Source organism: Falco biarmicus, chromosome 20 (assembly GCF_023638135.1).
Source record: "Falco biarmicus isolate bFalBia1 chromosome 20, bFalBia1.pri, whole genome shotgun sequence".
Taxonomy (NCBI): domain Eukaryota; kingdom Metazoa; phylum Chordata; class Aves; order Falconiformes; family Falconidae; genus Falco; species Falco biarmicus.
The window spans coordinates 2283877-2310058 of NC_079307.1; the positions used below are offsets into that span (position 1 = coordinate 2283877).

The following is a 26182-nucleotide window of genomic DNA, read 5'->3' on the forward strand; positions in this document are numbered from 1 at the left end:
CCCCATACAAAGCCATATTAATATCGGAGATATATTTTTCTTCCTCCTGAGCCGACCCGTTTGCATGACAATCCTGGCAGCCCTGCGTGCACGAAGTGGTGGTGGGACCAGGTTAGGACAGCGGGGAAGTTTCTATTCTCTCCCATCGCCCGGGATAACACCCTTACCACTCCCTACCCAAGCATCCCGTGCTCCAGCTTGGTGCGGAGACGGCGATTTTCACATCACTGGCACCATTGCCCACACCAGCATCCTTTCTCCATCCCCAGCAGCACCTCGGCTAACCGTGGGAAGAAGGGAATATGTTAGTTAATTCTTAGGCGTGGTGCAACAAGGTGGACAAAACCCAACTGCTGCTAGTGTCAGCTCACCAGATTTTCTGTCTCTTCTTCGGCACTGAGCTGCTTTTTCCTCCTTCCCCGGTAAACGTGTGGCTTTGTGTTAGCAGCTCGCTCCCTGCCTGGGACTCTCCTTTCATTCGGCTGGCGTGGGGAAGAGCAAGGGATGGGAGTGTCTGAGATTCGAGAGATCTCCACACAAATTAAAACCTTTTATCAGCCCCTAATAGCTGTGCAAACTAATTATATTTGGGCCAAACTTTGCCAGTGACTCCCCCGAGGTATTATTATAAAAATCTGAGCTGTGGAAACGCGTCCCCATTCTGTCAACACCAGGTCGCTTCAGCTATAGAAAACTCTGCTCCGGCTGGTTTTAGCTCCCGTGATGTGCTTTGCATAAGCTGCCGCAGTTGTTTTCAGGGAGGAGAGAGCCTGGCTGGGCTACCTCACATGTGGCCCAGGTCTGCCGAACCAAGGGCAGAGCTGGGTGTGGGGGAAAAGCACTGAAATATTTCATTGCCCAAGCCCTGCTAGCCCGGCTCTGTCCGCCGCTGCTCTCCTGCAGCCGTCAGCATGGCCTCAGGGCTGCAGGTGCACAGATGAGGTACCCCCATCCCTGGAGGGATGGGACATCGTGATGAAGGGTGGGAAGGATGCCTGGAGAAGTGGTGGGGATGCTCAAACCCCAGCAGGCAGGTGATGCGAGTGAGCAGCCCAGGGAGGAAGCACAGCTCCGCTGCGAGGCTACACATGGATGGTTTTCCTAGTGCCGGCATCTTGCTGGGGGTCTTCTGGTGATGTTGGAGCTGATTCCCCCCAAAATTTGTGCCTTTCTTTCTCCCTGGCATTGCCATTTGCTCCTTTCCTTCCCTTGTAACATCTACTCCGCTTGCCGAGCTTGCACAGGGCATGGCACCGGGGCTGAAGACATCCCCCGTGTTCGCCTGCCCACACTGTCTGTTGGTGGAGGCAGCGTGAGGAAATGCTTTGCCTGCCCTTGTGAAGCTTGTCCCAGTGGGAAGGAGGGGTTTGCCCCCTGCCACCATTCCTCTACCATCCTTGCACTCTTCCTCGGTGCAGAGTGCCGGCTAATGGGGTGGAGCTAGCTCGAGCGCTCTCTATTAATGGAGCAGAATATAAACAGAATAAAGCCTTCATTTCCCGGGCTGTGATTTCATTATTAATATACTTTACAGTTCACAGGTTGTTCATTTGCTTCCATGTTTTCTCAGCTGGTGTAATCTGCGGCGCAGAGTGAGAAGAGTCATAAAATTTCCATTTCCAGTTGAATGTGCGTCCAATTCGCCGTGAAATGTTTCTTTCTGTCGTGAATATTAAGTGCCCGAGGAGTTGGTAGCCGCAGGATTAGGCAGGGCAGGTTGCCAGCCCCTCTCCACATCCCGGGGGTGCGGGAGAGACGTGGGTGTGGGAGAAGGAAAAGTGACAAGGCAAGGTCTAGGGACTGAGGGAAGGACCACGTGGCAGAGAGAGGAAGAGGGAAAGGGGAGAGAAAGAAGCCGTGCAAAATATTCTGGAGGGAAAGGGAGAAAAGCTGGAGAGTGGCAAAGAGACTGGCGGCAAGGAGGGATGTGGTTGGCGAAGGATGCTCCGCCAGGGCAGACCTGTGCTCCACCTCCTTATTTCCCTGTCCCGTGACCTTGATACGTGGCAGGGAAGGTGTTGCACCGGTGTCTGCTGCGGTTTGTCAATGGGTTGTTGGTGTCTGTGCTTGGCCAGTGCCCCGGGCTTTGGAGCTGTGCCTTTCCCCTAGCCTGATCACAGGTAGAAAGAGAGTTTCCTTGTCTCTGGTGAGGCTGAGAAACACCGCTGCGCTTGTATGGGCAGGGAGCTGAGACGTGCTCGCGAGCCGGAGCTGCTCGACTGCCCTGGACCACGCTAAAGACCAGCAGTGAAGAGCCCTGGAGTTGCAGGCACCGTTGCACACGCAGAAAAAGGGCTTGTCATATCAATTTGGTGGGAAAAAAACTCATGTTCTGCTCGTGGTTACATGACCGGCAGGAGAAGTGGAGAGATTTTTTTTGTGTATTTAGTGAGTTCTTGAACGGTTTGGAGCAAATTGGACAGTCACTGTGGGGCAGGGCAGCGGGAGTTTGGGTACTCGGGGTGGGTGGGCCAGCCACGAGGCTGGGCAGGCGGGAGGCAGGTAGCCCCTGCCGGGGGTGGCGGTGCCACGGAGGGGTGCCCACAGCTGCAATGCCACTGGCAGCACGCACATCTGGCGGCACATCTGGCAGACTGCTGCAGCTGGAGGCGGTGAGGGATGTGCACCCCAGTTACCTCTCCCCTGCCCACCGCCCTGTCCTTGTGATAGCTGTGTGTGATGCAGCGGCACTGCCGGGGGGAAGGGGACAACAGGCCAAACCCTGGCAGTGTGCCCAAGCCGTGGGGATAACTCGGGTGCTGCCTGGAGCTGATGGCACCATTTCCTTCTGACTCTTTGCTGAAATGACTTCTGCCACGGCATTCCTCACTGCAAGAAAAAAAAAAAAAAAAGCCTCTTCCTTTCCCATCTTCCCTTGGTTGAGTCAAGATAATAATAGTCTTTTTCTGATCCCCTGAACTTTCCCATCTGCTTGGTAAAACAATGGCAATTCTTTTTCCTCCTGGTCTCTCTCTCTCTGTCTTCCTCTCTTTTATTTTTATTCTCCTACAGTATAATTTAAAGTCAGAGCAATACCGTAGCCCATGGGTTTTTCCCCTTCCTGTGATACGCTGCTGTTATTTAAAATGGCTTTTCCCTTGCAGAGCAATGCCTCTCGCTGCCCTCGCAGCACCCGTAGCAGGGCTGGTACCTTCACAGGAGGCCTGGAGAGGGGATGGTGGGCTCCAACAAGGTAGTCAGCCCTGGCTCCAGTCCCCCTGTTCCCAATGCCCAGGGGCCAGTGTCACCCATCCCTGCAATGCCTGGCGTGGTCCTCCGCTCCCCATCTCTCCTCGCCAGGCTCACAGCATCCTTGCCAGCCCCCCACAGCCCCCTGGCTGTGCCAAGCCCATCCATCTCACCGCCCATGCATTCCCCCAGCTTCTCTCAATAAGCTGCAGTATTGCGAATGATCCTCCAGAAATGGAGACATCAGTGCCATAAAACACGAGGGACAGAGCAAGGCCACTGGGCTGGAAAATAGCGTGTCTGAAAAAATAAAGACGGGCTAAAGATGATGGAGAGGCGACAGCGGGTCTCACCCTGCCATGATTCAGATGGCTCTGGGGGGTGAAGAAGGGTCGTGGGATCCCCAGAGGAAGAGGAGAGAAGGAAAATATCCCAAATTTGCAGAAAGCCGTGGCAGCGATGGCATCCGGGCTTGCTGGGAACCGCCTGCAGGGATACGCGGGGAGAAGGGAAACTTTCCCAGATCCCCATGACTTCTTGCCAGCACTGAGGCTGGATTTAGCCAGCACTTGACGCTTATTTTTTCACTCTAATGCCATTATGCCACTTGCTTCCCATCCTAGGGATATTTTCTTAATGCGGCTGAAATACAGCTTAACTGTGGTTACAGCCATTTAACGCTTTGGATTGCAATTGCTTCTTAAGAGCTTGTCCTACGGAGAAAGCCTTTGGGTTTAAATTTGCAGCCAGAGGGACCCTACGGTCCTGGCTGCCAGCAGCTGTTTTTCAGACAAATCCGGAGGAAAGCGGGGTGCCTGGAGTTTGGCAGGGGATAGGAATATGCTCTCGCCTGCAGAGCAATGCTGGTTGCACGTAGGGGATGTGGTGGATCTCCCAGCCGGGGAGCCCCATGACATTTTTTCAGGTGCTTTGCAAAACTTCTGCAAACAGCAGGCAGGAGCACCTCATTTCTTGGTGTTACCCTGAGCCGCCTCTCTCCTCACCAAGCCTTGTGCACCACAGCTTCTCCTAGAGACGGGGACAAAGCTGCCAGAAATGGGCCGGGCTCCAGGAAAGCCAAGTTGCAACAGGATTTAATCGAGGAGCAGTGCTCCCGCAAACAGGATGCGCGTGTTTGTCTGAGCGATTTTCTCCGGCAGCATCTGTCACTCTCCAACATCTTGGTATCATTGCAGCAAATTAGTTAAGCACTACCCACTGTACCCCATCTGTCAGGCAGCCCCTCCGCACGTATGGGGCCCTACCTTGCCGCCTCTCCAAAGGAACTCACCGGCAAAGGCTGAGAGCCAAACAACAGGACAAATTAAATCAAAAGCACAGCTTCGACACCCAGGGGGAAAATGCACATCAGCTTTGACTTATTGCATGGCGCACGCTTACAAGAGAGAAGCAGCGGCTTTTGTCACTGCAAGGGGCCATGAAAAATGAATTAGGGCCGCTGCTGGGAGAGGGCACGCAGGAGAATCTTTCATTCTGGCGACGCTGTCCTCTCTCACCTTGCAAGCGGCAACAGAGAAAAAATCGCGGGGAGGCAGAAGGAGTAAGGAGAGAATGGAGAGTAGACTTCTTGTTGGGTGGCTCATTAAGGTCTGGCTGCAGGAGAGAGCATGGGAGGAAGAGCGGCTCGGGTGCCCCGGGAGCAGCGCTGGTGCTCGAGCAGAAGCACGGAGCTGCTGGGAGAAGTTGTGTCCTCGGTAACTCTCTGGAGAGGGCTTGGCTCCGTGGGAACCTCAGTATTTGGTTTTCATGTGCCTTTTGCATGCGTTCCTGCGAGGATGCAGAAAAGCTGCGTGGGAGGTGGCTTGGTGGTGGTCACAGCCTCTGCTGAACCTTTCCTCTGGGTGATCCGTCCCTCCCGGTGCCACCACCTTGGATCCAAGCAGGTAGACCCCAAGGGCCGAGGAGGAAGCTGTTCGGCTCCGTGCTTGTGGTGATGCGTGGGTATCATTAAGAAAAGCAGTGCTCTGATGAGACCTACACCCATCTTTGCTACAGTTCTGACGCCACTTAGGTGCGTGGTGAACTGCAGCCATTGCTAATTTGCTCTAATGGGGTGGCACGTGCCGAGTGGACCTTTTCCTGGGGCTTGGCATCCTTACCAGCACCCTGGGAGGAGGCAGGGGCTGGGAGAGGCTGAGGCTAGTTGCTGCCAGTTTGCCGAGCCCCGAGCTGTCTCCGAGCTAGCCTGGCTTTCCTTTGCGCCGAAATAAAAGGGCTCATTCTTCATTCGACTCGTTTGCTCCTGAGTTAGAGCCTCGTTCAAGGGTGGTTGGTCCCTGAGTTGTTTTGTTTTGTTTCTTTAAATATTAATTTCCATAATCCTTTTATTTCCCAAGGAACTACTTCTTCCAAACAAAGGGTTTAATGCTTCTCTTTTATTCCCGGTAACAAATAAGTTGTCTGAGGCGTGCAAACATCCCGGCAGCAGCGAGCTGTGCGTGTGCAGCTGCCGCCTGACGGCAACGAACCGCATTTAAGGACAACTTGTGGTGCGCAGGGGATGGGGGAGAAGCATCCCCAAGGGATCACAGGTACCGCAGCAGCATCTCCCCAGAGATGCTCACCCGGAGAGGGAGGGCGCTGAGCCCGGCTGGTGCTGGGAAGCCCCCGTGCAGCCCGGGATTCCAATCTTTTGCATGGAGGCGTCTCTGACATGCCTTTTTGAGATGGAAGATTTGAGAGCCGAAGGCCGGGAAGCACAATAGAAGATAGACTGCTTGTACCTCATTGTCTGGAGAATAGATGGGCTGCGGGCTCCCAGAGAATAGGAGCTGCCACTCAGGTGGCTTTAATAGAACAGGCGGCAGATAGATTTCAATAAAAGAAATGAGTATAAATATTGTTAGCGGAGAAGAGAGGAAAAGTGAAAAAGATCTTGTTTGACGAGTCACAGTGGGAAACTTTCAAGGACTTTTAAGCTAAAAACTCTTCACAATGGTGCTATAATGGGCGGCTCAACCGACTCAGGTGCGTGGCGCAGCACCGGCGGGATGAGCGGACCAAGCAGGCACCCCGGCACGCTGCGGCACAGCTTTGTGTGGGAGGTCTGGCCCTGAACACAAGGCACGGTGGCGAGGTGGCCGTGCCAGGGAAGCCCCCTTGTGTTTTGGCTCCCTGGGCCTTGCTTTGGCTGTCTATGGCATGGGTGGTGAATGTAGGCTATAGGCTGTGAATACAGGCTGGGTGACCAGCAGCAGGTGATGCGGTGGCGTCTGGAGGGTCTCTGCAAGTTGCAAGTGCCTGGTGAGTTGTGTTGCGTACACCCATTTAAGAGTTAAATATTTGAGTTGTTGTAGGATATGCCAGCCCCAAGTGTGGTCTCGGGGCTGACTGCAGGTGCACTGAGCAAATGTAGCCACAAATGTGGGTCCTGCCCCAGATCTAGTTCCAAGTGGCACGAGAAGTTGAAGAAAACATCTTCCCTGGCAGCAGAGAGTGGAGGTTTGCCAGCAGGCTGCAGAGCTTCAGCCTTCGAGATGGCTCTTGGTTGGCAGTTGCTTTTGGAGGGTACCTGGCGAAATCCCTGTGTCCTGTCCCCACAGTCATGGGAGACGGGGCTTCAGAAATAGTCACCTCTCCTCACATCAGCCCAAAATTGTGCCTGGGAGGGTCCTCCATCACATCTCACGGCAAAATGCAAGGCACCGTCAGCTCCCCATTATGCTCAAAACAGTGGAAAGGAGAAGAGAAGTGGCAGCACCACATGGCCATGCACAAGGAGAGGCTGCTGCATGCCAGGGGAGGAGGGGACACCAGCACCCCTGCAGGAGAAGGACTTTATGGTGAGCATCGATCTATCACCCAGCTTGCATCTGCCTGGGGTGCGTTGGGAGCCCTCGGTGCAGTGCTGGGCACTGGCCACCCCCTCCCTCGCAGCCTGTGCTGCTATGCATGAGGGCACAAAGCAAAATTGCCTGTGAGAGTTCTGCCAAAGCCAATTTAATTAAGGGTAAGAGGAAGGAAAATGGGATGTCTCCTCTCCCTGTGGTGATACCAGGCACAACTGGTGATGCTCACCACCCCTGGGGTGTGAGGATGAGGAGGGACCCCAGGCTGCAGCAGCCAAGGGAGCTACTGCAAAGCTCCCGCAGCTCTGAGTGCCGCAAGCGCCGCACCGAAGCCAGGCAGCGAGAGCACCGTCCCCTGGGGCTTCGCACAACATCAGGCCACGGAAACATGCTAATTAACATGGAAAAACATGTAAGAGGAGAGATTTCTTTCCTTGTCGACGGGAAACTTCAAAAAGAGAGAGACCTGACCCTGTGTAAGTGCAACGCCGTCTCTGATATGCTGTGTGCCTCTTTCTGGGATTACGGTCCTTCTTCTGAAGGCTTGTGAAGAATGAAGAAGCGGGGGTTCACACCCCGTACCTGCCGTGTGCTGTCTAAAGGGGTCCCTCCTCTAAGGGGGGGCGCAGATGGAAATGGGCTGGAGCCTGCGGTACAGGGATGTAATATTCACGAGAGGAAGGAGCATGCCGTGCTTGCCTGGGTCGATAGGGTAATCTTAAAAAAAATCATTCCTGTAATGATTGCTGTGGATGATTTCAAGCAGGTTAATTACCCCCAATCTTTCTCCTCTGGAGCGTGGCGGCGTTAAGTTGCAACCGGGGAGTTGGAAAGAAGGGGGTGCATGGAGGGGAAGCTGCCCTCGCCGGTGTCATTTGCCTGATCAAACAAAAATGGGGAAGGGAATTTTAGAAACGCCTGAACTTTGTTCCCTAGGTGTGATTTGAGCGGTCAGGAGCGAGTAAATGCTGGTTAATATGAGGTGAAGGAGATGTTTCCCCCGTCTTTGGCCAGGGCATGTGCTGGAGGCAGCCTCAGCTCTTTTTTACCCCCATACCTGGGGCTGTGTGGTGCCTGCTCTGAGCACTCACGTTTGGAGTGTTCCTTCCCCCACCACCTTCCCTGCACACCAGGAGTCGAGCTGCCCGCGCGATGCTACTAAATCACCCGCCCCGCGCTTTTCCGCCCGCTGCCACACAGAGGAGAGGTGAAGCAGGTCTCGGGTGCCGACAATTTGCTCTTATTACCTTTGTGTGTTTTATTTATTTACTATAAACTGTTATAGGATGGCCATCACTACCGCATCAGAGTGACGTTTGAAATATATGGCTCTTGGGTTTAGCGCGTCACTTGGAGCCAGGAGTCTGCGTGATGTTAATTTTTATTGCCAGAAGTAGCCATAAATTGATAGTTCAGAATTGCTGTAGGGACTGTAATTAACTAGTTACTATTTCACCTCCAAAAGGAGCAATGTTTCACGCTCTTACTTTTACTTATCTGGAATCAGCCGCTGTCAACATCCGCTGAAGCCCGTATAAAGATTTATAGACCTTGGAGGTAAATATTGACTAATGGGCAGTTGGCTTAATGTTCACCTTGAAGGACAATAAATTGTGCTATTGATTGAAGCAAGATGTCAATATCTGCATTGTTGTAAACATTTTAATAAAATTATCTCCATAAAATATTCTCCTTCTCCAGCCGATCCTGGCTAGTAGGATCGGTGCCCAGAAAATGCAGCGGCACGGTGTAGCAGGCAGGGTAGCACCTCGGGACCAGCCCTGGGATTTTGGGCATCCAGAGATGAAACCCACTGCAGGATAATTGCTGAGGCTGCGTCTTTGAGTTTTGGAGGTGGAAATATCACAGCCTGGGGTGGCTGGGCTAGCTGGCCTTGATCCCGAGGTGCAGGGAGTTGGTACAGGCACGTGGCAGCATGAAAGATACGCCGTTGCTGCTGGGTGCTGCATGCCGTGCTGCCTGGTTGGCACGACATGCCACATGGCTCGGAGCAGGGACGGGGACAGCAGCTGTGGTTCTCGGGAGCGAGCACAGGGCCCAGAAGCAGGGACGGTGGCTGTGCCGCTTGCCGCACGCAGTGTGCCACGGGGCGCTGGCAGGATGCTGCGGCAGGGAGCGGTACCTTGCTCCCAGTTCAGCGAAGCTTTTTTAATGGCATCACGGGCAGCATTCAGCCAGGGAAAGCTCTAAGCAACGTGTCCTAGAGACCTGAACATGGCTGTAATGGTGAGCCAAGGGACAGTGGCATGTAATTAATTTGGGAACATGTGTTCACGTTCTGGTGAGTTATTATCTTGTCAGAGGCTCAATGGAAGTAAAAGGGTGGGAGGAGGCAGAAGGGAGACAAGTCGGGCTGGGAAAATGAAGAGAAGCAAGGGAAGGAGGGATGAGTATGGCTGCATGAGGCACCTCGTCGCAGCCGCACAGTGTGGGACCCCAGCGGCAGCTTTGCCATCTCTTGGCTCTGCTCTGCCTGGGTGCTCTGTGCCAGGCCAGGATCTCGCCTCCGTGGCCGCTCCACCGCTGTGACAGCCATGCTCCCTGTGCCAGGGACCTTGCAACGCGTGGCAGCGGCTGCTGCTGTGCCGATGGCAATCTCTCCAACGTCCCCACAGTGGTTTACCTGCACCAAGCGAAGTTATTTATACCTCTGTATTTGGGGCTGCTCGCTGCTGTGGCACGTGGCCATCTCTGGCTGGAGGCTCCCAAGCGCCATGCCAAACGCTGCCGAGCTCCCCGGCTCTGGTTGTGGCGTGGGCTATTTATTGTGCATCGCATCTGTCTTGGCTATTTTGCAACTCTGGGCTGAGTTTTCCCCCTTGCTCCTTTTGGCTCACGCTTCCCCTGCCCTGAGGTTTTTTTTAATGGAGATCTGCAGTGTTACAGAGCAAGTCCTAAGTCGTGCGTGGTGGTCTGTGCGTGGCTCCCGTTCACCGAGCAAGTGGATTCAGGCTCTGGTTTTCCATCTCCCCGGCTCGCGCTGGGTTAGTTTGTCATCCTCGGCTGATGAGCAAGGATTACGCTTTTACCTAGTCCGTGGCTGTTCCATTTCTGGCCTGTATTATATTATTAGTATTAATAATAATAATGATGGGTGCTGGCTGTGCTGGTTTTCTAGCTCCCGAGGAGATGAGAGAGCTCTCCCATTAATTCCTGCAATATTTCAGCTCCTAATTGTGCTCAAGCAGAGACAGCTGTGAAAAGTTCCCACCATCAACTCAGGCGGGGAAGGACTGGTACCTCTGGGGGAGCTCCTGGAGATGTGGTGCACTGGGCCAGCCCTGCCCTGAGCATCCCCAAGCTCCAGGTGCTTTCGGAGGCAGGGGCCGTGGCAGCTGGGTTTGCCCTGCTTCCCACTAGTGCGTTGCTCTAGCTCCAGCCTCGGGCAAGCAGGGGGAGGACCACAGCGCCATCCGAAAGGGCCTGATGTATGTGAGGCTGGTTGGAGAAATAACCCCCATCCAAAACATCAGCTTGGGCTTGCCTCGCTCCTAAGCCCGGGGAACTGAGCCTCACCCAAAGCATGCAACCCGGCATGTGGATAAATGTCCCTCCCGTGCCCTGCCAGCCCCAGGGGACCCAAGCAGCCACGGTGACATGGTCACCCTGTTGCCTTCTGTAAAGCAAGGTCTGCACTCACAGATTGTGTTTGCTTAACCCTGGCCCTGCTCCCTGGGTCCCATCTATTTGTTTTTCCATTCCTGGCAGTCACTAATGAATGAGATTTGTCCAACTATCAACAAGACTTCCCATTATAAATAGGCAAAATTGCAGAGGCCAGGGAGCCGAGCGGCTGGGCAATTACTCTCGGTCCGTGCCTTTGCCCCTTGGCTGACACAGATCTGGCAGCGCAGGTGGCAGCAAAGTGGCTTTATGGACCCGGTTTTCCTGCAAAGCTCCTTGTGCAGGAGGGGACAAGGGAACACAGCAAGTGTCCCTGTCACCTGGCGTGGCCAGCTTTGCCTGTGTGAAGCAATGCCCTCGAGGCAGGGATCCTTCATGTCACCTTATTCATAGAATCATGGAATGGTTTGGGTTGGAAGGGACCTTGAAGATCACCTAGTCCAACCTGCCTGCCATGGGCAGGGACACCTCCCACTAGAACAGGTTGCTCAAAGCTCCATCCAGCCTGGCCTTGAGCACTTCCCCTTGAACCCTCTGATCATCTCCACGGCCTCCTTTGCACCTGCTCCAGCAGCTCCATGGCCTTACGCATCCCAGAGCTGGATGCAGTGCTGCAGCTGGGGTCTCAACTCTTTGAGTGTGACCATCCGGGCAATTCCTTACCCGCCCAGCATCCTTGCGATGCTGAGGCTGGCACTAAGGAAGCAGGATCTGGCCAGAGCCCGTAGCAGGGACAATCTCCCTAACACTGTCGTCGTAATCTGAGCACAAGTAATACCAGGTCACGCTCAGGCCAAAAGCAGGCATCAGCTTCAGCTCCAAGCATCCCGTTTCAGTTGGGAGTGGGCTCTGCATGCCAGAGTCGATGGACTGTAGCCAAAATCTTGCAATTGCCAATGTGAAACACTCCGGGCCCTGCAACCCTGAACTCTCTGTGCTCTGCCTCTCTGCCAGCCGATTACCACGCACGTATCTCAGACTCCAGCGCTACACAGGCACAGAGGAAGCCTTCATCTCTCAATTTCCTGAGCTTTTGCAGGTGGAAAGCTGACCCTCGCAGTTACTTTAATGAAGTCTTTTGCTGGGTAATGAAACACACTCGAGCTGCTGTGCTCCCAGATCAAACTGGGGATGCGTGCTACAGCCTGGCTATGGTGAGGGCTAATTCTTGCCATGTGCGAGCCGGCTCCGGCACGCTCGGGGAAGAGCCTTTGGTTAGTTTGGAAGCACAGTGTTATCTGAGCCGTTGCACAAACTGGAGTCAGATTTGTGCATGGAGCATCTGAAGGCCACCGGCTGTGTCGTTATTTTATCAGCAGGCAGCGCTGTGCTACAGAGAAGCTGATTCTAGGTCAGCTGTAAAAGGGATCTTCCCCCCCCCCCCCCCCCCCCCCCCTTTCCTTTTTTGCAGCTCACAGTGCTGCAGGCCCGGTGGATGTAACGCTGCAATTTGTGTGCCTCCAAAGGATATCGATTTTAGGGTAACGCCTTCATATCTTACCCTTCAGTTGTGCTAAGTACTGATGAGCTCAGTGGTTTCGACCGTGAGCCACTCGGGTGGGAATTTCGGCACGGGTGGATGTCAGCAAGTCATCACGGCGGGTTGCACGGGAAAACTCCTTTTCCATAGTTCATGGGGCAGCACGGAGCTGCCTTCCCAGTTAGGTCAGCCTGGGATAGTGGGATGCACACATGTGTGTGCACGGGGTCCTCGGTTCAGCCGGTGAGTGTGCATGTGTGCGAGAGAGCAGTGGAGGTGCAAAGTCCTGGGACCACCGTGCAGAAGTGCCGGTGCAGGGGGGAGCCAGGGTGTGATTTCATTACACCCTGAGCATATTTGCACTGGTTTGAGCTGACAAGAGCAGCACCTGAGATTGCAGCAGCGGGATCCCAGCGGGTGCCTGGGGTGCTTGCTGCAGGAGCTCGCCGTGTCGAGCTGTGCAGGGGCGTTACAGAAATGGCATCGGCGCTGGCTTGGGGCCCTGCATGCAAACCCCCATGTACACGTGCTTTCCAGACGGCCACTTTGGCGAGCGGTGGCGTGTGACCACGCTCACTATTTATGGGCGGTGGGAAGAGATGCTATAAAAGTATCAGCCGGTGGGATGCAGACAGCGTGCGCCCCAACGGAAGCCACCCGTGTGTATATTTTGCATGCATTTGTTAGAAGCAAGGTGCGTACGGTTGACTGGCCAAGCACGGTGAGCCGTGGCCCATCGGGTCGCGCTAGTGCAGAGACGCGGTAGCCGGGTGGGAAGCGAGGGCAAGCGCAGCATCACCCGGGTCCAGTGGCCGAGCTCGCTGCATCCCCTGGGGACCGGGGACCTGCGCTTGGCCTCTCTGCCATTGGCACTCACTCCCAGAAACAGCTGTCCAGAGCTAATTTATTTCCTAATGCTGCAGCAATGTTAATTTATAAATTACACTGGTAATTCGAGCTATTATTAATTTCAGATGGTGTAGGGCAAGCCTAATTAAAATATGACACCAATTGCCACACATATGTACCAAGGACTACCGTTTAAAATTTATAGGAATATTAAGTGTGACACTGGTCTCAGAGATGCCTCGCACAGTAATTACAGCATCTCGGCTGCGCAAGATCCGACGGGGAGATGTAAACGAAAGGACGGGAGAAGTTATCCCCGTTCGGGGGCTGTTGAAAACCTACTTGTGCCGTTTGTTCGGCAGCAAGCAGCATTTCTCCAGGCTGTTTAGCGGACGTGTCCTAATTGCCGGGTTTCTTTATTTAACTCTGCATTTGTTGTAAAGCTGCAATCTCCGTCAAGCTGGAGAAGTATCATGGCCCAGCACCTGTGCCTCGCCAGCCAGGCACCGTGGGTTTCCAGGAGTGCTTCAAAGTGAAGCAGGCTCTTGCAAGGAAGGAAGGGGGGGGGGGGGGGGATAAGATGCCAGACAAAAGGAAGGGCCACGGATCACATCTGCCCGGCTTTCAGCAAAAGCAGAAGCTGTGCTGCAGCCCAGGCGGGGAGAGGGGGGTGAGTGTGGCCCCCCCCCCCCACGGGGAGCACAGAAATGAGCCTGGAGCGGCACAGGGGCAGAGCGTTTCAGCTAAAGGGAGATGTTGGCACCACAGCTAATGGGAATAACCGGCTGGGAATTAACTGAAGCTGAAAAACTGGAGAGGGGGGTCTGTGTGGAGCTAGTGAGCCCAGCGGTGTCTCCCAGCAGGAGGATGGCATGCGCAGGATGCCAAGGAGAGGTGGTTTCGGGTCATTCTAGCAGGGTGCAGGTCTGGCAAGGACCACTGTGCCCACTCTGCGCATGTTGGGGATGTTGATCTCCAGCAAGTGATGCTCTCGGTGGGGCTGGGGCCACCGCAGGGGTCCCGTGCTTGCAGGCACTTTTCTGACAGGGGTTTTCTTGAGATGGTGGGGCACAGGCACATGGGCGTGCCAGGGCTGGGTGCCCTAGGACAGTGTGACACGGTCACAGGTGGTGACTGTCTGGTGGGAACAGGTTTGCTGTGCCGCCCCATCACTCACGACCCTCTCCCTCTAACCCCTGCAGCCGTGGGCTTCATCAGTGAGGATGAGTACCTGGAGATCACAGGCATCACGCGGGAGCAGTCGGGCGAGTATGAGTGCAGCGCCTCCAACGACGTGGCAGCGCCCGTCGTCCAGCGAGTCAAAGTCACCGTCAACTGTGAGTAGCCTGGGGGCTGTCAGGGACAGGGGCCGGGGCTGGAGCGGGTCACCGTGCTGCCCCACGAGGAGATGGGACTTCAGCGGTGGGAAGCAGGGCAAACGCAGCCTTCAAGCCCCAGAGTGAGAGAGGCTGCAGCAGTTTTTCTGAGCAGGTGGTGTTTTGCCCTTTTTTCCCCTTCTTTTGGAGCTCCATTTTTTTCCACCACCTCCTCCTCAGCTGTCTCCATCAACCTGGGTTTTCCGCCCATGGTGAGATGCTGTGGTGATAACCTCCGGGGAAAGGAGAGAAGTGAGCAGTAAACAGGAATTTTTTTCCTTTAGAAAAAATGAGAGAGAAAAAAACCAAAGCGTGAAGAAGAAAGCAGCATTTTTCATGCTCAGGCAGAGGTGAAGACCCTCCTAAAGCCCTTTCTGGCCACCCCTTCAGCTGCTTGGGGTTAGCACAGGGGCACACGTGGTGTCCAAGAGCTGGGGGGCTCCAGTCCTTGGAGGAGCCCTCACTGGGCTGCAGTGTGGGGGTCCCCCAAGAGCCGGAAAACCCCTGGAACAGCAACGCCGGAGCAGCAGGAGCTGGGCACAGGCTCAGAGATGACTTGGGCTCCTCCCTAAGTGTGGGAAAAGAAAAGGGAGCTTGTAGAGCGAGGGGAAGGGGTAGGATGGCCAAAGACTACTGGGTGTTGACCCCAGGCTTCCCCTCTTCCCCGCAGACCCGCCGTACATCTCGGATGCGAAGAGCACCGGGGTACCAGTGGGGCAGAAGGGCATCCTGCTGTGCGAAGCCTCCGCCGTCCCCTCCGCCGACTTCCAGTGGTACAAAGACGATAAGCGGTAAGAGCCCGGGGAGCAAAACAGGGGGGCACACACCGGCCCCGTGCAAGCTGCAGCTTGGGCAACGGGGCTGCGGTAACCGGTCGAATCCCCGACAGCCCTCGGTGCCAGCCGGGTGTGGGTGCCAGGGCAGGGCCTCTCTGACAACAGTGGGTCGTGCTTATCGGAGGCTGATCTGGGCATCTCGGCAGGCGGGTGGCATCACAGTACCTGCCGCTTGCAGCAGGAGCTCAGCGTCTATTCAAAGCAGGCCAGGGCTTTATATTTAACTCAGCGCTGTCTACGCAGTGGAAAATAGACGAGGGGTATTTGAAGGGGGGGATTTTTCCCGGAGCCTCTTTCAGCCAGACTGGTTTTGGCCTCCATCTGGGTAGGCAGCGCAGGCAGGATCGCTGCTGCCCGTGCCTCCGTTTTAACTCCGTCTCACTGTAAATCCCCGCTTGGGTGAAGCATAACGGCCAAGAGTGATATTGGCAGCACAAATCCAAGCACTTAGGAGCGGATGAAACCCCTGTCATCTATTTAAACACTTTGGCCAGAAGGCAGCGTCAGCCCCTTGCTCTTGGAAAGGCAAAAGAAATGTGGTGTCAGCTGAGAGGCAGGGTTTGCTATGCCTCAGGGACAGCCTGCCCAGCACTGGGCTGAAAGTCGCCTTTTTAAGGGAAGTGGCAGCTCCTGTGTCCTGCCAAAGCGGCAGCATGGGGATGTGGCAGGGAGCAGCGCAGCCCAGGGTAGCCTCCCCACTCTGGAGCAAATATCTGTCTCTGAAACCCAGGCCAAGTTTTTCTAACGTTTTTTTTTGCATTGCTTCTCCCTGGGAAGCCCAGAAGGGCCGTGGTGTAGGCAAACACAGGACGAGACACGCAGGTCACTTAATAAGGAGGCATGTTTTAGCTGAAAAAGATGCTACAGAAGCTAGAGAGGAGGCTGGGGCCGCCCGCCCTGCCCGTTTGAGGAGGAAAGGAGCAGGCGGAGTGTACAAAGCAGCGGATGTTTGCATGGCAGATGAAAGGCTTCGCTCAGAATTAGGTCAGATCACGAGAGCCCAAGAAGCAGCGGCAGGAGTGGGCTCAGCCCGCCCGGATCGGCAGCCGGAGCCCAGCAGGGGTGATAATGGAGATCTGGCATCTCCCGGGAGGAATTAGCAAATAAAAGAGCCACAGGAGCGGAGCGGGAAGGGGACATCAGTTCAGGGAAGTCAAAGCACTTGGTTAATGCTTCAGCGTTTGTGCCAGCCCAGGAATGCCTCCACACCGTGCGGCGCTGGCATTTGGGTGCCCCCAAAGGTGTTTGCTGCAGCGTCTGCTGCCTGTGCTGGCTGCCAGCACCCGTCAGGGGCACGCAGGGAGCTGGCAGGGGTTAGGGAAGAGGAAGGTACCAGAAGGCATCCCACAGAGGACCGAGGAGCCCTCAAGGCCAATGCGAGAGGGAAGCCAGGCTCCTCTGTTGGGTGGGAAGCTGTTCCTAGGTACCCTCCCTGGGTGTGTGAGCATCCCTCCCCCCGCACGGCATTTGGCAAGCCCCAACGCGACCCCTTCAGCAGCGACTGCATCTGTGAGGATGCCTCTGAGCAGCATGGGGACGGTGTAGGGTGGCAGCTAAGGGAAGAGACGCAGCAGAGCAGTGTCCATCTGCCACCTCTCCCCCAATACCTTCCTTTCTCCCTGCTCGCGCCCTTTCTTTCCCCCCAGCTCAATGTCCCTGGTTGTAGGCAGGACCACAGGATAGCAGGTCATGGAAAACAGCAGGCGCTTCTCCTCCCGACACCGTCCCCTTGACCCTCTCCCATTCTGCTTTTCTCCCAGGCTGGCTGAAGGACAGAAAGGACTAAAAGTGGAGAACAAAGCCTTCTTCTCCAAACTGACTTTCTTCAACGTCTCCGAGCAGGACTATGGCAACTACACCTGCGTAGCCTCCAATCAGCTAGGAAACACCAACGCCAGCATGATCCTCTACGGTGAGTAGGGCTGAGGGAGCCGGCTGGGGAGGGGCCACAGCTTAACTGCGAGACCACCGATGTGAGAGGCACGGGAAAGGTCTCCCTTGGTTTTTAAGGGTGATGTGCATTTGCCGCTGATCCTTTCTGCCCCAGCGTGTGGGTCGTGGTGAGCCCAGGGAAAGTGGAAAGCTTCCAAACCTACCTCCTGATTTGGGTCCCATGTCTGCCACTGTTCGGAGTTGTTTGGCACTGGGTTTGGGATCCGCCGTCGATGCAAAGTTAGGACTTGGCTGCAGGTGTCCATCCTCTTGCTCCGGCAAGGAGAGCCTCTGTTGGGAAACATCCTCCTGTGTTGAGCGGTGGGAAGGGAGATGGTGCTCAGGGTCATCGCAGCGAACCTGCAGGACCATGCCACGGGCTGCCACGTGGTGCACCCTGTGCCCACCCAGGAGAAAACAGCCCCCACTGCTCTGCCACCTTCCAGGTCTTGTTTTCCATTCCTGCCAAACAGATCCATTCTTACTGATGGTGCCAGAGGGAGATGGGAAGGTGCAGGGGGTGGGGAGGGGGAGCAGCTTTGTACCCTCATCCAGGGGCTGTTTTCTCGGCATGCCGGAGCTGAGATGAAAGCAATGTATCTGTCTGACACTGCTCACGGCCAGGAATGGCTGTAATTGCTCATCACATTTGTCAAGCCTCTTCAGGTGGTGGCAGAGCCAGAGCAGGGGGACACGCTTTCTGGATCCCTGTCATGGCCACTGAGAGCTGGAGGTGGACAGGAGACCTTGTCCCTTGCCAGTGCCACAGGGATATTTCCCTGCCAGGGATATGGGGTGGGTGGTCCTCACCGCAGAACCGTATGGGAGAAGCAGGGCTGGGGGACCTCTGTCTTCCCCTGATGCCACCCCAACGTTGTCCTCCTCGCCACCTGGTTGTTCTGCCTTGTCTTCTCCTTGCCTCTTGTTATTTTATGGTCGGAGGGGAGCAGAGGGACAGATGAGCCTTCCTTACCCCCAGGCCCCTCGGTGGGGTGGCTCAGGGCTAGCATGCTGGCTGTGCCCCGAGTGATGCAAAGCGCACCAGGACAGCAGGCAGCCCCAGAGTACGTGTCGGGTTCAGCGTGCTGGAGCAGTGCCGTGTGGGAGGCGTGTGGAGACCCTGGGAAGCAACGTCCCATTTCTCACCATCCTTGGGGAAGGGCTGGATGTGGGTCGGGGGAGCCCCAGGGCGGGGAGGCGGGTTACCCAGGCAGAGCAGAGGGTGCCAGGCTTTCCTGGGGGCTGTGCTCCATAGCTGCGGGGACTCACCGAGCATCACCGCGGAGGCAGCATCAAGGGAAAGGCTTGTCCTCACCTGCTCTTGGGGCCGGCAGCTGCGCTGGGTTCCCCTGAGCTGCGACAGAGGTATTTGTGGGACAAACTCCATCTTGGATGCTCGGCTCCACGCCTGCAGCCCCGATGTAGAGCTAACCTTGGATGCTAATGAGCCCAACAACTATTTGTTCCCCAAAAAAAGGTCCGTGCTGTAAGTGATGAACATTATCGTCTTTACCTGCCCGTTAAGCCATCATTAGCGTTGCCTAGGAACTATCTTAGTTCTCTTTCTCACCAGCCTTCCTGGTACCCATTTTCCCCAATAACCCCATTTTTTTGGGGAGACCAACACCTCTGTGGCTACGGAGCCACCCAGACCCAGCTCCATCCGTGCTGCTGCCTTAGGGCGGCTGTGCCGAGCGCTCAGCATAGCCCGAGCCACATGTACATCATTAGCTTTGATGTTGTAGGCTCCCGATGGGTTTATGAGGTTAAAATCTTAATTAGCGTGGGACCTCGGTTTGGCAGTTGCAGATGCAGGCTGGATCAAAAGCCCCCAAAAGTAAAGATGACTCTGCTAATGGCTTTGTAGGAGCTGTTATTTGGTTTCTAACCCAGGAGTGATGTTTTCTCTGACTCGTGCCGTGATGGCAGTGTCGGGTGGCACGCAGTGAAGCATCCCACAGAAGTCTAAGCTTATTTTGTGATCCCCCTTAACTTTGCCACTCTGACTGTGAATCCCATCAGGGAACGAAATTGGAGTCCTGTGACCGCCTGTAATTTTCATAAAGCTACACTGATTTAATGAGCCTTTCAGCCTTGATTAACTGAGTCCCCTCGGGAGGTGACAGCTCCCCAGGCCACCCTAACCTGCTGTGGACCTGAGGGGACCGTGACTCACGGGGGGTCCCCCGTCTCCCGGTGCAGGGCTCCCCAGCATTGCCAGTAACAACCCCCCTGTAATTAGCAGCAATGTGGTTAGCCCCACGTGCTGCTATCAAGCATCACAGAGCTGAGCTCGCCGGTCCCTAAGCAACCGGTGCCTTCGGTCTGGCAATTAATGTGTCTTCATTTATCGTAATGAAAGATAAGAGGGAAGTTGCATGCGATGGCTGCGCTACCTGTGGCATGAGTCATGTCTCACATGTGAGGTTTAGGGGGACAATTTTGTGAGTATCCCCTTTTCCCTGAAGCGGAGCGAGTGTTTTGGAGTTCCCCCCTGCTCCCAAACGGAGGTTTAATCCGTGCAGGTGCTGTGATGTGAGCCTTTCTGAGGCTGCGCGACACAGGCTAATGTAGCGTACATCTTTTAATCCTTTTTTTAATCTAATTTTTCAGGGAGGTCAACTAGTGCTTTATTTAACATGTAGCACTTGCTATTATAGGCCTGCCGCCTCATTCAGCAGCTCATTTGGTGCTGCCTGTGATGTGATGGCGTGCTCAGTGAAACTGCATCATTTTGTGGAGTTGGGGGGAAAAACGGCGCTCTGCTTCTCCCCCATCGTGTGGTCCACATTGCTTTCCAGAGGCTGGTGTCAGGCAATAAATCCATGTGGGATATTGCAGGGTTATTGAGAGGGAAGGGCCCTGAACCCCCACCGGAGAGGAGCAGGAGGAGCGTGGGGGAGAACGGAACCCCCAGAATCCCCCAAATCCCAGCCCCTGTGTTTTGATTTTTGCTCGGGGTGAGAGACCATGGGCTTTGCCAGAGCCTCCCTGCGGCTGGGGTCCCGCAGGCAGGTCGTCTCAGCTCGTGCAGCCCTCTTCCCAGACGGGGGAACCGTGGCCCCAGAGGAGTGGGGTGCAGTTTGGGCAGCAGCACACTTGCTGCCCCATCTGCTGGTTTTCCTTGGCCCCAGCTCGGGGGCAGGCTGAGCGACGCGTCTCGAGCCTGCGTTTTCCATTGCCCTTTTGCCTTAACTTTCGCTTGTTCTTTAATTTTTAGAAGAGACAACTACTGCTCTGACACCCTGGAAAGGTCAGTAATTCGGGGACACCCCCCCCCCCCCCCCCAACGCCAGCACTCCCCCCGCTCTGTTTCCCCACGGCCCCTCTGGCTCCAACCCCAAGTCATCCCAACAGGAGCTGTGGCATCCACCACCTCCAACTCCTGCCCTGCAATCCCACTGGTATAGCGATGAATTAGGGCTTTCTCGCTGTTGTTTAGCTGCCCTCCCACCCTGTCTCCTCCCCACCAGCCTACTTGTGCCCGTCTGGTGGTGGTCTGTCCCCTCCGCATGCCCTGTCCCCCACCGTGGTCCCCCACTCCCTCCCCATCACCGCTGCGCTCTCCTCCCTGTTGCGGGCGAGAAAGCAGGGATGTCTCTGTGGCCCGTTTTCCCTGTGTTGCTGGGTAGATGAGTCTTGTGGCAGGTCCTTTCTCCTCTGGGATGCTTCTAGTGCCTTTTTTCGGGGATGTGGTAGGGGTGGAGAGGTGTCAGGTCCTCTCCCTGGCGTTATTTGTGGTCGGGGGAAGCTGGTGCTCTGCTATGCAATCTTACCGGCTGGCCAGCTGGCTTGGTGTCATCTTGATTTTGGGGATCCAGGCGGGTTCATTTGTGATGCGTTGAGTGGTCAGCCCTCAAGGTGACTTGTAGATGTCAGGAGGGCTGTGGAGGTAGCGCGGAGACATTCGTGTCTCCAGATCTGCTCTTGCTACACGGCTTCCCAGCCATGCCAGGATTTGGGGCTGGGTGGGGAACGTTGTGAGGTGTCTGTGAGTGCACTGGAAGAGCGCTGCTGACGGGAGACCAAGTGGGTAATGGTTCTCAGTGCCCCTGTTGGGCTTTGAAGCGAGGGGACGTGTCCTGGGGTTTCAAAAGGGCAGGTTGATCACCCCGTGTGGGCAGCCCCGTGCCTGCAGGGCACCAGCCTGGATGCCCTCCTCAGATCTTTTCCCAGCCTGGTGTTCCCCTGGGCCAACTATTTGGAGCGTTCTGGAAAAAGCTGCTGCATCAGGCACCCTCCACATCCTTGCATGTGGTGAGGTATGAGCTCCTCACCCTCCATGATCCCCAGAGGTGTGGATGGGCTTGGCTTTTCCTGAGCACCCTCCTCATCCCATCTCATTCTTCTTGAGATGGTCAGGGCCATCAGTGGCCAGCCCTACGCAGGCTCTGAGGAGGAGCAAAACACCAAGTCCTGAGCGTAGTGCTGTGTCTCTGCTGGGCGGGCAGGTGGAGTTTGTGCCCCCCTGCCAAGGGAGATAACAGGGGGACAACAGGGTAGTCACCCCTGCACTGGCTCGCCAGGGCTGGCGATGTGGGCAGTGTTGGACAAAAGCTGTCATCTCCCCTACACATGGGCCTGGGAACTTAGACAAATTCTGGAGGAGTGGCAAAGGCCATTGGAGGTCAGTTGGTGACAACGGGCAGGGGATGGGCTTGGGATGGGAACCCAGGGCCAAAGCAGGACCGTGGGGGCTTGTGTCCCAAAGACCAGGGTCGGTGGGGATGGGGATGGCTGGTGCTGTGCTCTCGAGGATGAGGGTGCCCAGGGAGCTCCCACCTGGGGCAATGCGATAGCACCAGGGGCCCAGACAGGGTGGGTTTGTTGGGTTTGGGTTTTATTTGGTGTTTTATGGGGTTTATTAGCTTGGTGGCTAAGCACGCGGGTGTTTCTCTCCCTTCCTGCAGGCCCCGGTGCAGTGCACGACGGGAACAACGGCGCATGGCGGCGAGGTGGCTGCGTGTGGCTGCTGGCCCTCCCGCTCGCCCAGCTCGCCCGCCAGTTTTGACCCCAGAGCCGGCCCGCGGAGTAGCGGCGGCGACGACCACGGCCAGCGAGCACAAGCAGAAAGGAGAGGAAGAAGAAGAAATGTTCACCGTTTCCGAAAATAATCATAAGAATTGAGAGAGTATCCGGCCAGGCCACCTGGGGGAGGGGGAGAGAGGAAAAACACGCAAAAAAACCACAACGGGAATTTGGAAAGGAGAGAAAAGAAAAAAAAAAAAAAAAAAAAAATCCAAGGCTTCCTGCTGAAGATGCAACACGACTGAGTCTTTTTCTTTTCCCCCGATTTTTTTTTGTCTCCCACCCTTCCCTCCCCCCTGTTTTCACCATTCTCTGCCGCGGGGCAGCGTGGAGGACAGGTGGGGCTGGGGGGGCGTGATGCTTCCTCCCTCCGGTCTCCTTCACTGCCCCCGCCCGCCCGCTCCCCCCCGCGGGGACCCCTCCGTCCGGATGCACCGGTTTTCTTCTTTGCCGAGATATCCCCGTCTTCTCATGGACCGTGCCGCCATTTGTGTTTCAGAATATATATATATATATCCATGTATACATATATATATATATATGTATAGATATATAGATCTTCAACAGTTACTACGCCGCCACAAACAGAAAGGGAGGAAGGAGACCGGCGTCGAGCCACGCATTCATCGTACCACCCACAGACATCGTGAATGATAAGGGATTCTGAGTCATGGTTAATTTTATTAATTGTATTTTCTGATACGAGCCTAGAACTCTTAGTTCCTAAAAACAGAAATGCAAAAAAGAGGGGAAGAAAAAAAAAAAAAAAAAAAAGAGAGAGAGAGAGAGAGAAAAAACCAAATCCAGAAAGGAGAGGGGGAGCAAGCGGAGAGAAGTTGCTTTGCTGAGCGCCGCGCAGCCAAGGAGGCAACTGGCCGAGGAGGTTGGCGAGCCCGGCGAGTTGGCGAGGAGGAGGAGGAGGATGAGAAGGAGGAGGAGGAGGAGTCCCGCACCGAACCCCCCTGAAACCGGCCCAAAAAGCGGTCGTCCGAACAGTTCCTGCCGAGGGCACGGGCAACGCTTGCCGCGCGTTGAGGTGGAGGGAGACGCTGAATCTTTTTATGGGATATATATATACAGTATATATAAATATACATATATATATATAATTTTTTTTTTTTCGTTAGCGTTCTAGCCACGGTTCCCAGCAGGGTCCTTCCGCTGCCATTACTGCATGCTGTATATGGAGTTAGGTGTGTATCGGTCCTCAACGAGACGAGATGAGCATCTCGGTCCACGCGTCCCTGCACCCCCTCGCCTTGCCACCCTCAGGTTGCTGGCGCGCGGGGGATGAAGGGCCGCGGGGGACCGAGACCCCTCTCCGTCGCTTTTCGCCGCGTGGCCCCGGCCCCTTCGTGGCGGAATCAAGCAAACTGAGGGACAGAGGGAGATCTATATAGCTCAGTTTTCTATTTTTATATATATATATATATATATATGTGTGTGTATATGTGTGTGTGCGCGTGTGTGTGTGTGTATATATATATATATAAAAAAATAAAAAGGAAATAAGGAAAAGAAAGCGAAGCAATGGGCAGCCGGCCACCCCTGCGGCCAAGCCATCGGCCAAAATGTGGGACCAGTCGACTCGCCGTGCGTTTCGGCGGGGGTCTCTCCTGCGGTCGGTTTTCCTCCTTCGGTTTCCTTTCCTTCCCCGCGGCGGATGGCAGGGGGCACGCGGGGGGGCCCGGGGGTGGGCGGGCGGGCGGCGAGGGGGCTCTCTCTGCCTATCCATTAAAACGATTGTTCCATGTGGCCGCTCCGTCTGGTTGTGGTGCTCATTGCCGCCCCATGCTCTCCCCCAATGCTGCCGGGATGGGGAGGGATGCGGGGAGGGATGTCAGGGGAGGGGTGTTGGGTGGGAGCACTGAATCATTGCGACGGGCTGGGAGAGCATCGGAGAGATGGCACCTGGACCTCACCAGCGAGCCCAGCAGGGATGCTGTCACAGGTAAGGATTTGGTGAGTAGATGGGGAGGGTGTGGGGCGCAGCTGTGCCCTACTTCCCCCCACACGATCCTGCCTGACTTCTTGAGGCCCCAAAAGCTTTTTGTGTAGCCCTCCGTGATGTTGCAGGGGATGCTCATGGAGTGGCCAAAGCGAGTCCTGCGGGAAGGAGCGATGCAGCGATGCGAGGTGGGTGTAAGAAACTGGGTACCCCTATGCACAGCTGTGTATGGACGAAGCACGGCAGGCTGGAACTTGGGTCTCCGTGCAGGTGGGGCGTGTGTCAGGCTTGTCTTAGCTGGTGTCTTGGTTTTTTGCTGATGTGCAGAAAGTTACTTAGTGCATTTGGTCCTCGGCCTCAGCTGTAGCCTCCGGGGTGCTGGCTTTTTTTAAGCCATCTGGCCCATTTTGGTAGGTTCAGAAGCCAATTGCAATGATGGGACTGTTTTGTGGGGTTTTTTGTTGTTTCTTGACCCTACGATGAGTTTGTGTAACCCAGGAGATGAGCACAGGGAACAGGGAGCGAGAAAAAGCGATGGTAGGGTGTTGCCTTGTGGTGTGACATGCAGTGGCTGAGCGATACCGGTGCGGGGCAAGGGAAGAGCTGTGCTCAAATGCATCACGGCATGTCCCAGGTAAGGGACAGAGTAGCGAGGATGTGGGGACAGGACAGCTGGGCACAGCTGTCCACATCCCAGGGACAGGATGGCACGGGAGGCGGTGGCTGGCCAGCCCAGCTCCATGGGGGTGTGCTGGAGCCAGCCCTTCTGTTGGCTGTGGTTTATAGGAGAAAGTGTTGTGGCCCGTTTTGTCTTTGGCAGCAGATGTACCTCTGCCTCTCCCAGGGAGAAGGAGGTGGTGAAGGTCTTTGTGCAAGTCTTGGGACCCCCAGGCCAGGATAGCTGGCCATGGCAGAGCAAGCCTGGCAGAAGAGGCAGCACCCAGACACTTGCAGAGAACGGGGAGGGATCTCTCCTGGCAACCAAGGATGGGTATGGAGGTAACAGGGTTGTCTCCCTCACCTCTTCTCTGTTGTGATTTTTTTGGTGCTCTAGATGAGAGCTCAAGGAGTGTCCGATGCCAGAATTTGAGAGACGAAGAGCAAGTTAAAGAGAGACTGCTCAATGGGTGCATTTATGTATTAATTTATTGACAGATGTATGGGCGTCTCTTGGGAGGGGTGTGGAGGTCATGGCCTGTAATATGCCCTCCGTCCCTGCGGATGTAGCAGCTGAGGTCCTTGTCTTTACACACAAGTCGAGGGCCACGGAGGGAACCACCCTCCTCCACGCGGAAGGGGAGCGACAGGCACCCCGCGCCGGGCTCGCGGCAGAAAGGGGCCGCGTCGCCTCCCCAGCGCTTGGCGATGGTATAAAAGGGAGTGACGCAGGCGAGGCGTCGGGATGTGCCACGAGGTGGGGCGTTTGCGTGTCTGTAGTTGTTTCTCTCCAGCTGAGACAGGTCCATCGCCAGATGCCCACAGAACTGGCATGGTAAGATGGGCGGCATTAGCGAGGCCAAGACAGTGGCAGGATGCACGGGGGCCACATCTAAGAGACGAGTGTTGCTCGATGGTGCCTCTGGTTCCATCGCATCAGTCCTGGCTCCCTAATGGTTGTTGGGTTTGGGTTTGTTTTTTTTTTTAAGAGACTCAAAGCAGAGAGGGTTTCCAACGTCAGTCACCCATGCTGCTCGACTTACTGCAGCTAACTGAGGAAAAGCTCTTGTCCCCAGCATGGATGGGGAAGGGTCCCTGGAGGCTGGGACACAGCTGTGCCCTAGGTAGTGGGGCTCTCGCAGCCCGGAGCCGCAGGGGCAGCGGTGTTCCAGGTGTCCGGGGGCAGGCAGCATGGCACAGGCAGGGTGGCTCACCCCTCCTGGACCACTTTCCTGGGGAAGCTGTTGGGTTCGGGGAAGCACTTACCTTTCTGCCAGCGTCACTGGAGGGGGACAGCAGAGGTGTCCCTGATGGGTGAAGTTGCAGCAGCTCACAGCGGCGTCAGGGTGGAGAGTTTGCTTAGCTCTGTGCAGCACAGGAGAGCCTGCCGACAGCAGCAGGACAGTTTGTTGTGGAGTTGAGGGAGAAACTCT

At 55.6% G+C, this 26182-nt stretch overlaps 1 protein-coding gene across 7 annotated transcripts in view; it reads left to right on the forward strand.

Annotated features, from left to right (window-relative positions):
• LOC130141715 (protein CEPU-1) overlaps positions 1-22965 on the forward strand; it is a 361301-nt gene extending 338336 nt beyond the window's left edge. For 6 of the 7 annotated variants that reach the window (XM_056322849.1, XM_056322843.1, XM_056322847.1 and 3 more), the window contains 5 exons: positions 14175-14309; positions 15019-15139; positions 16945-17096; positions 20337-20369; positions 22027-22965. In XM_056322849.1, coding sequence (XP_056178824.1) covers positions 14175-14309; positions 15019-15139; positions 16945-17096; positions 20337-20369; positions 22027-22127 — 542 coding nt within the window. In that variant the 3' untranslated portion in view covers positions 22128-22965. The remainder of the gene's footprint in view (positions 1-14174; positions 14310-15018; positions 15140-16944; positions 17097-20336; positions 20370-22026) is intronic. The other variant, XM_056322846.1, reaches the window with a different exon arrangement.
• The last annotated feature ends 3217 nt before the right edge of the window (positions 22966-26182 follow it).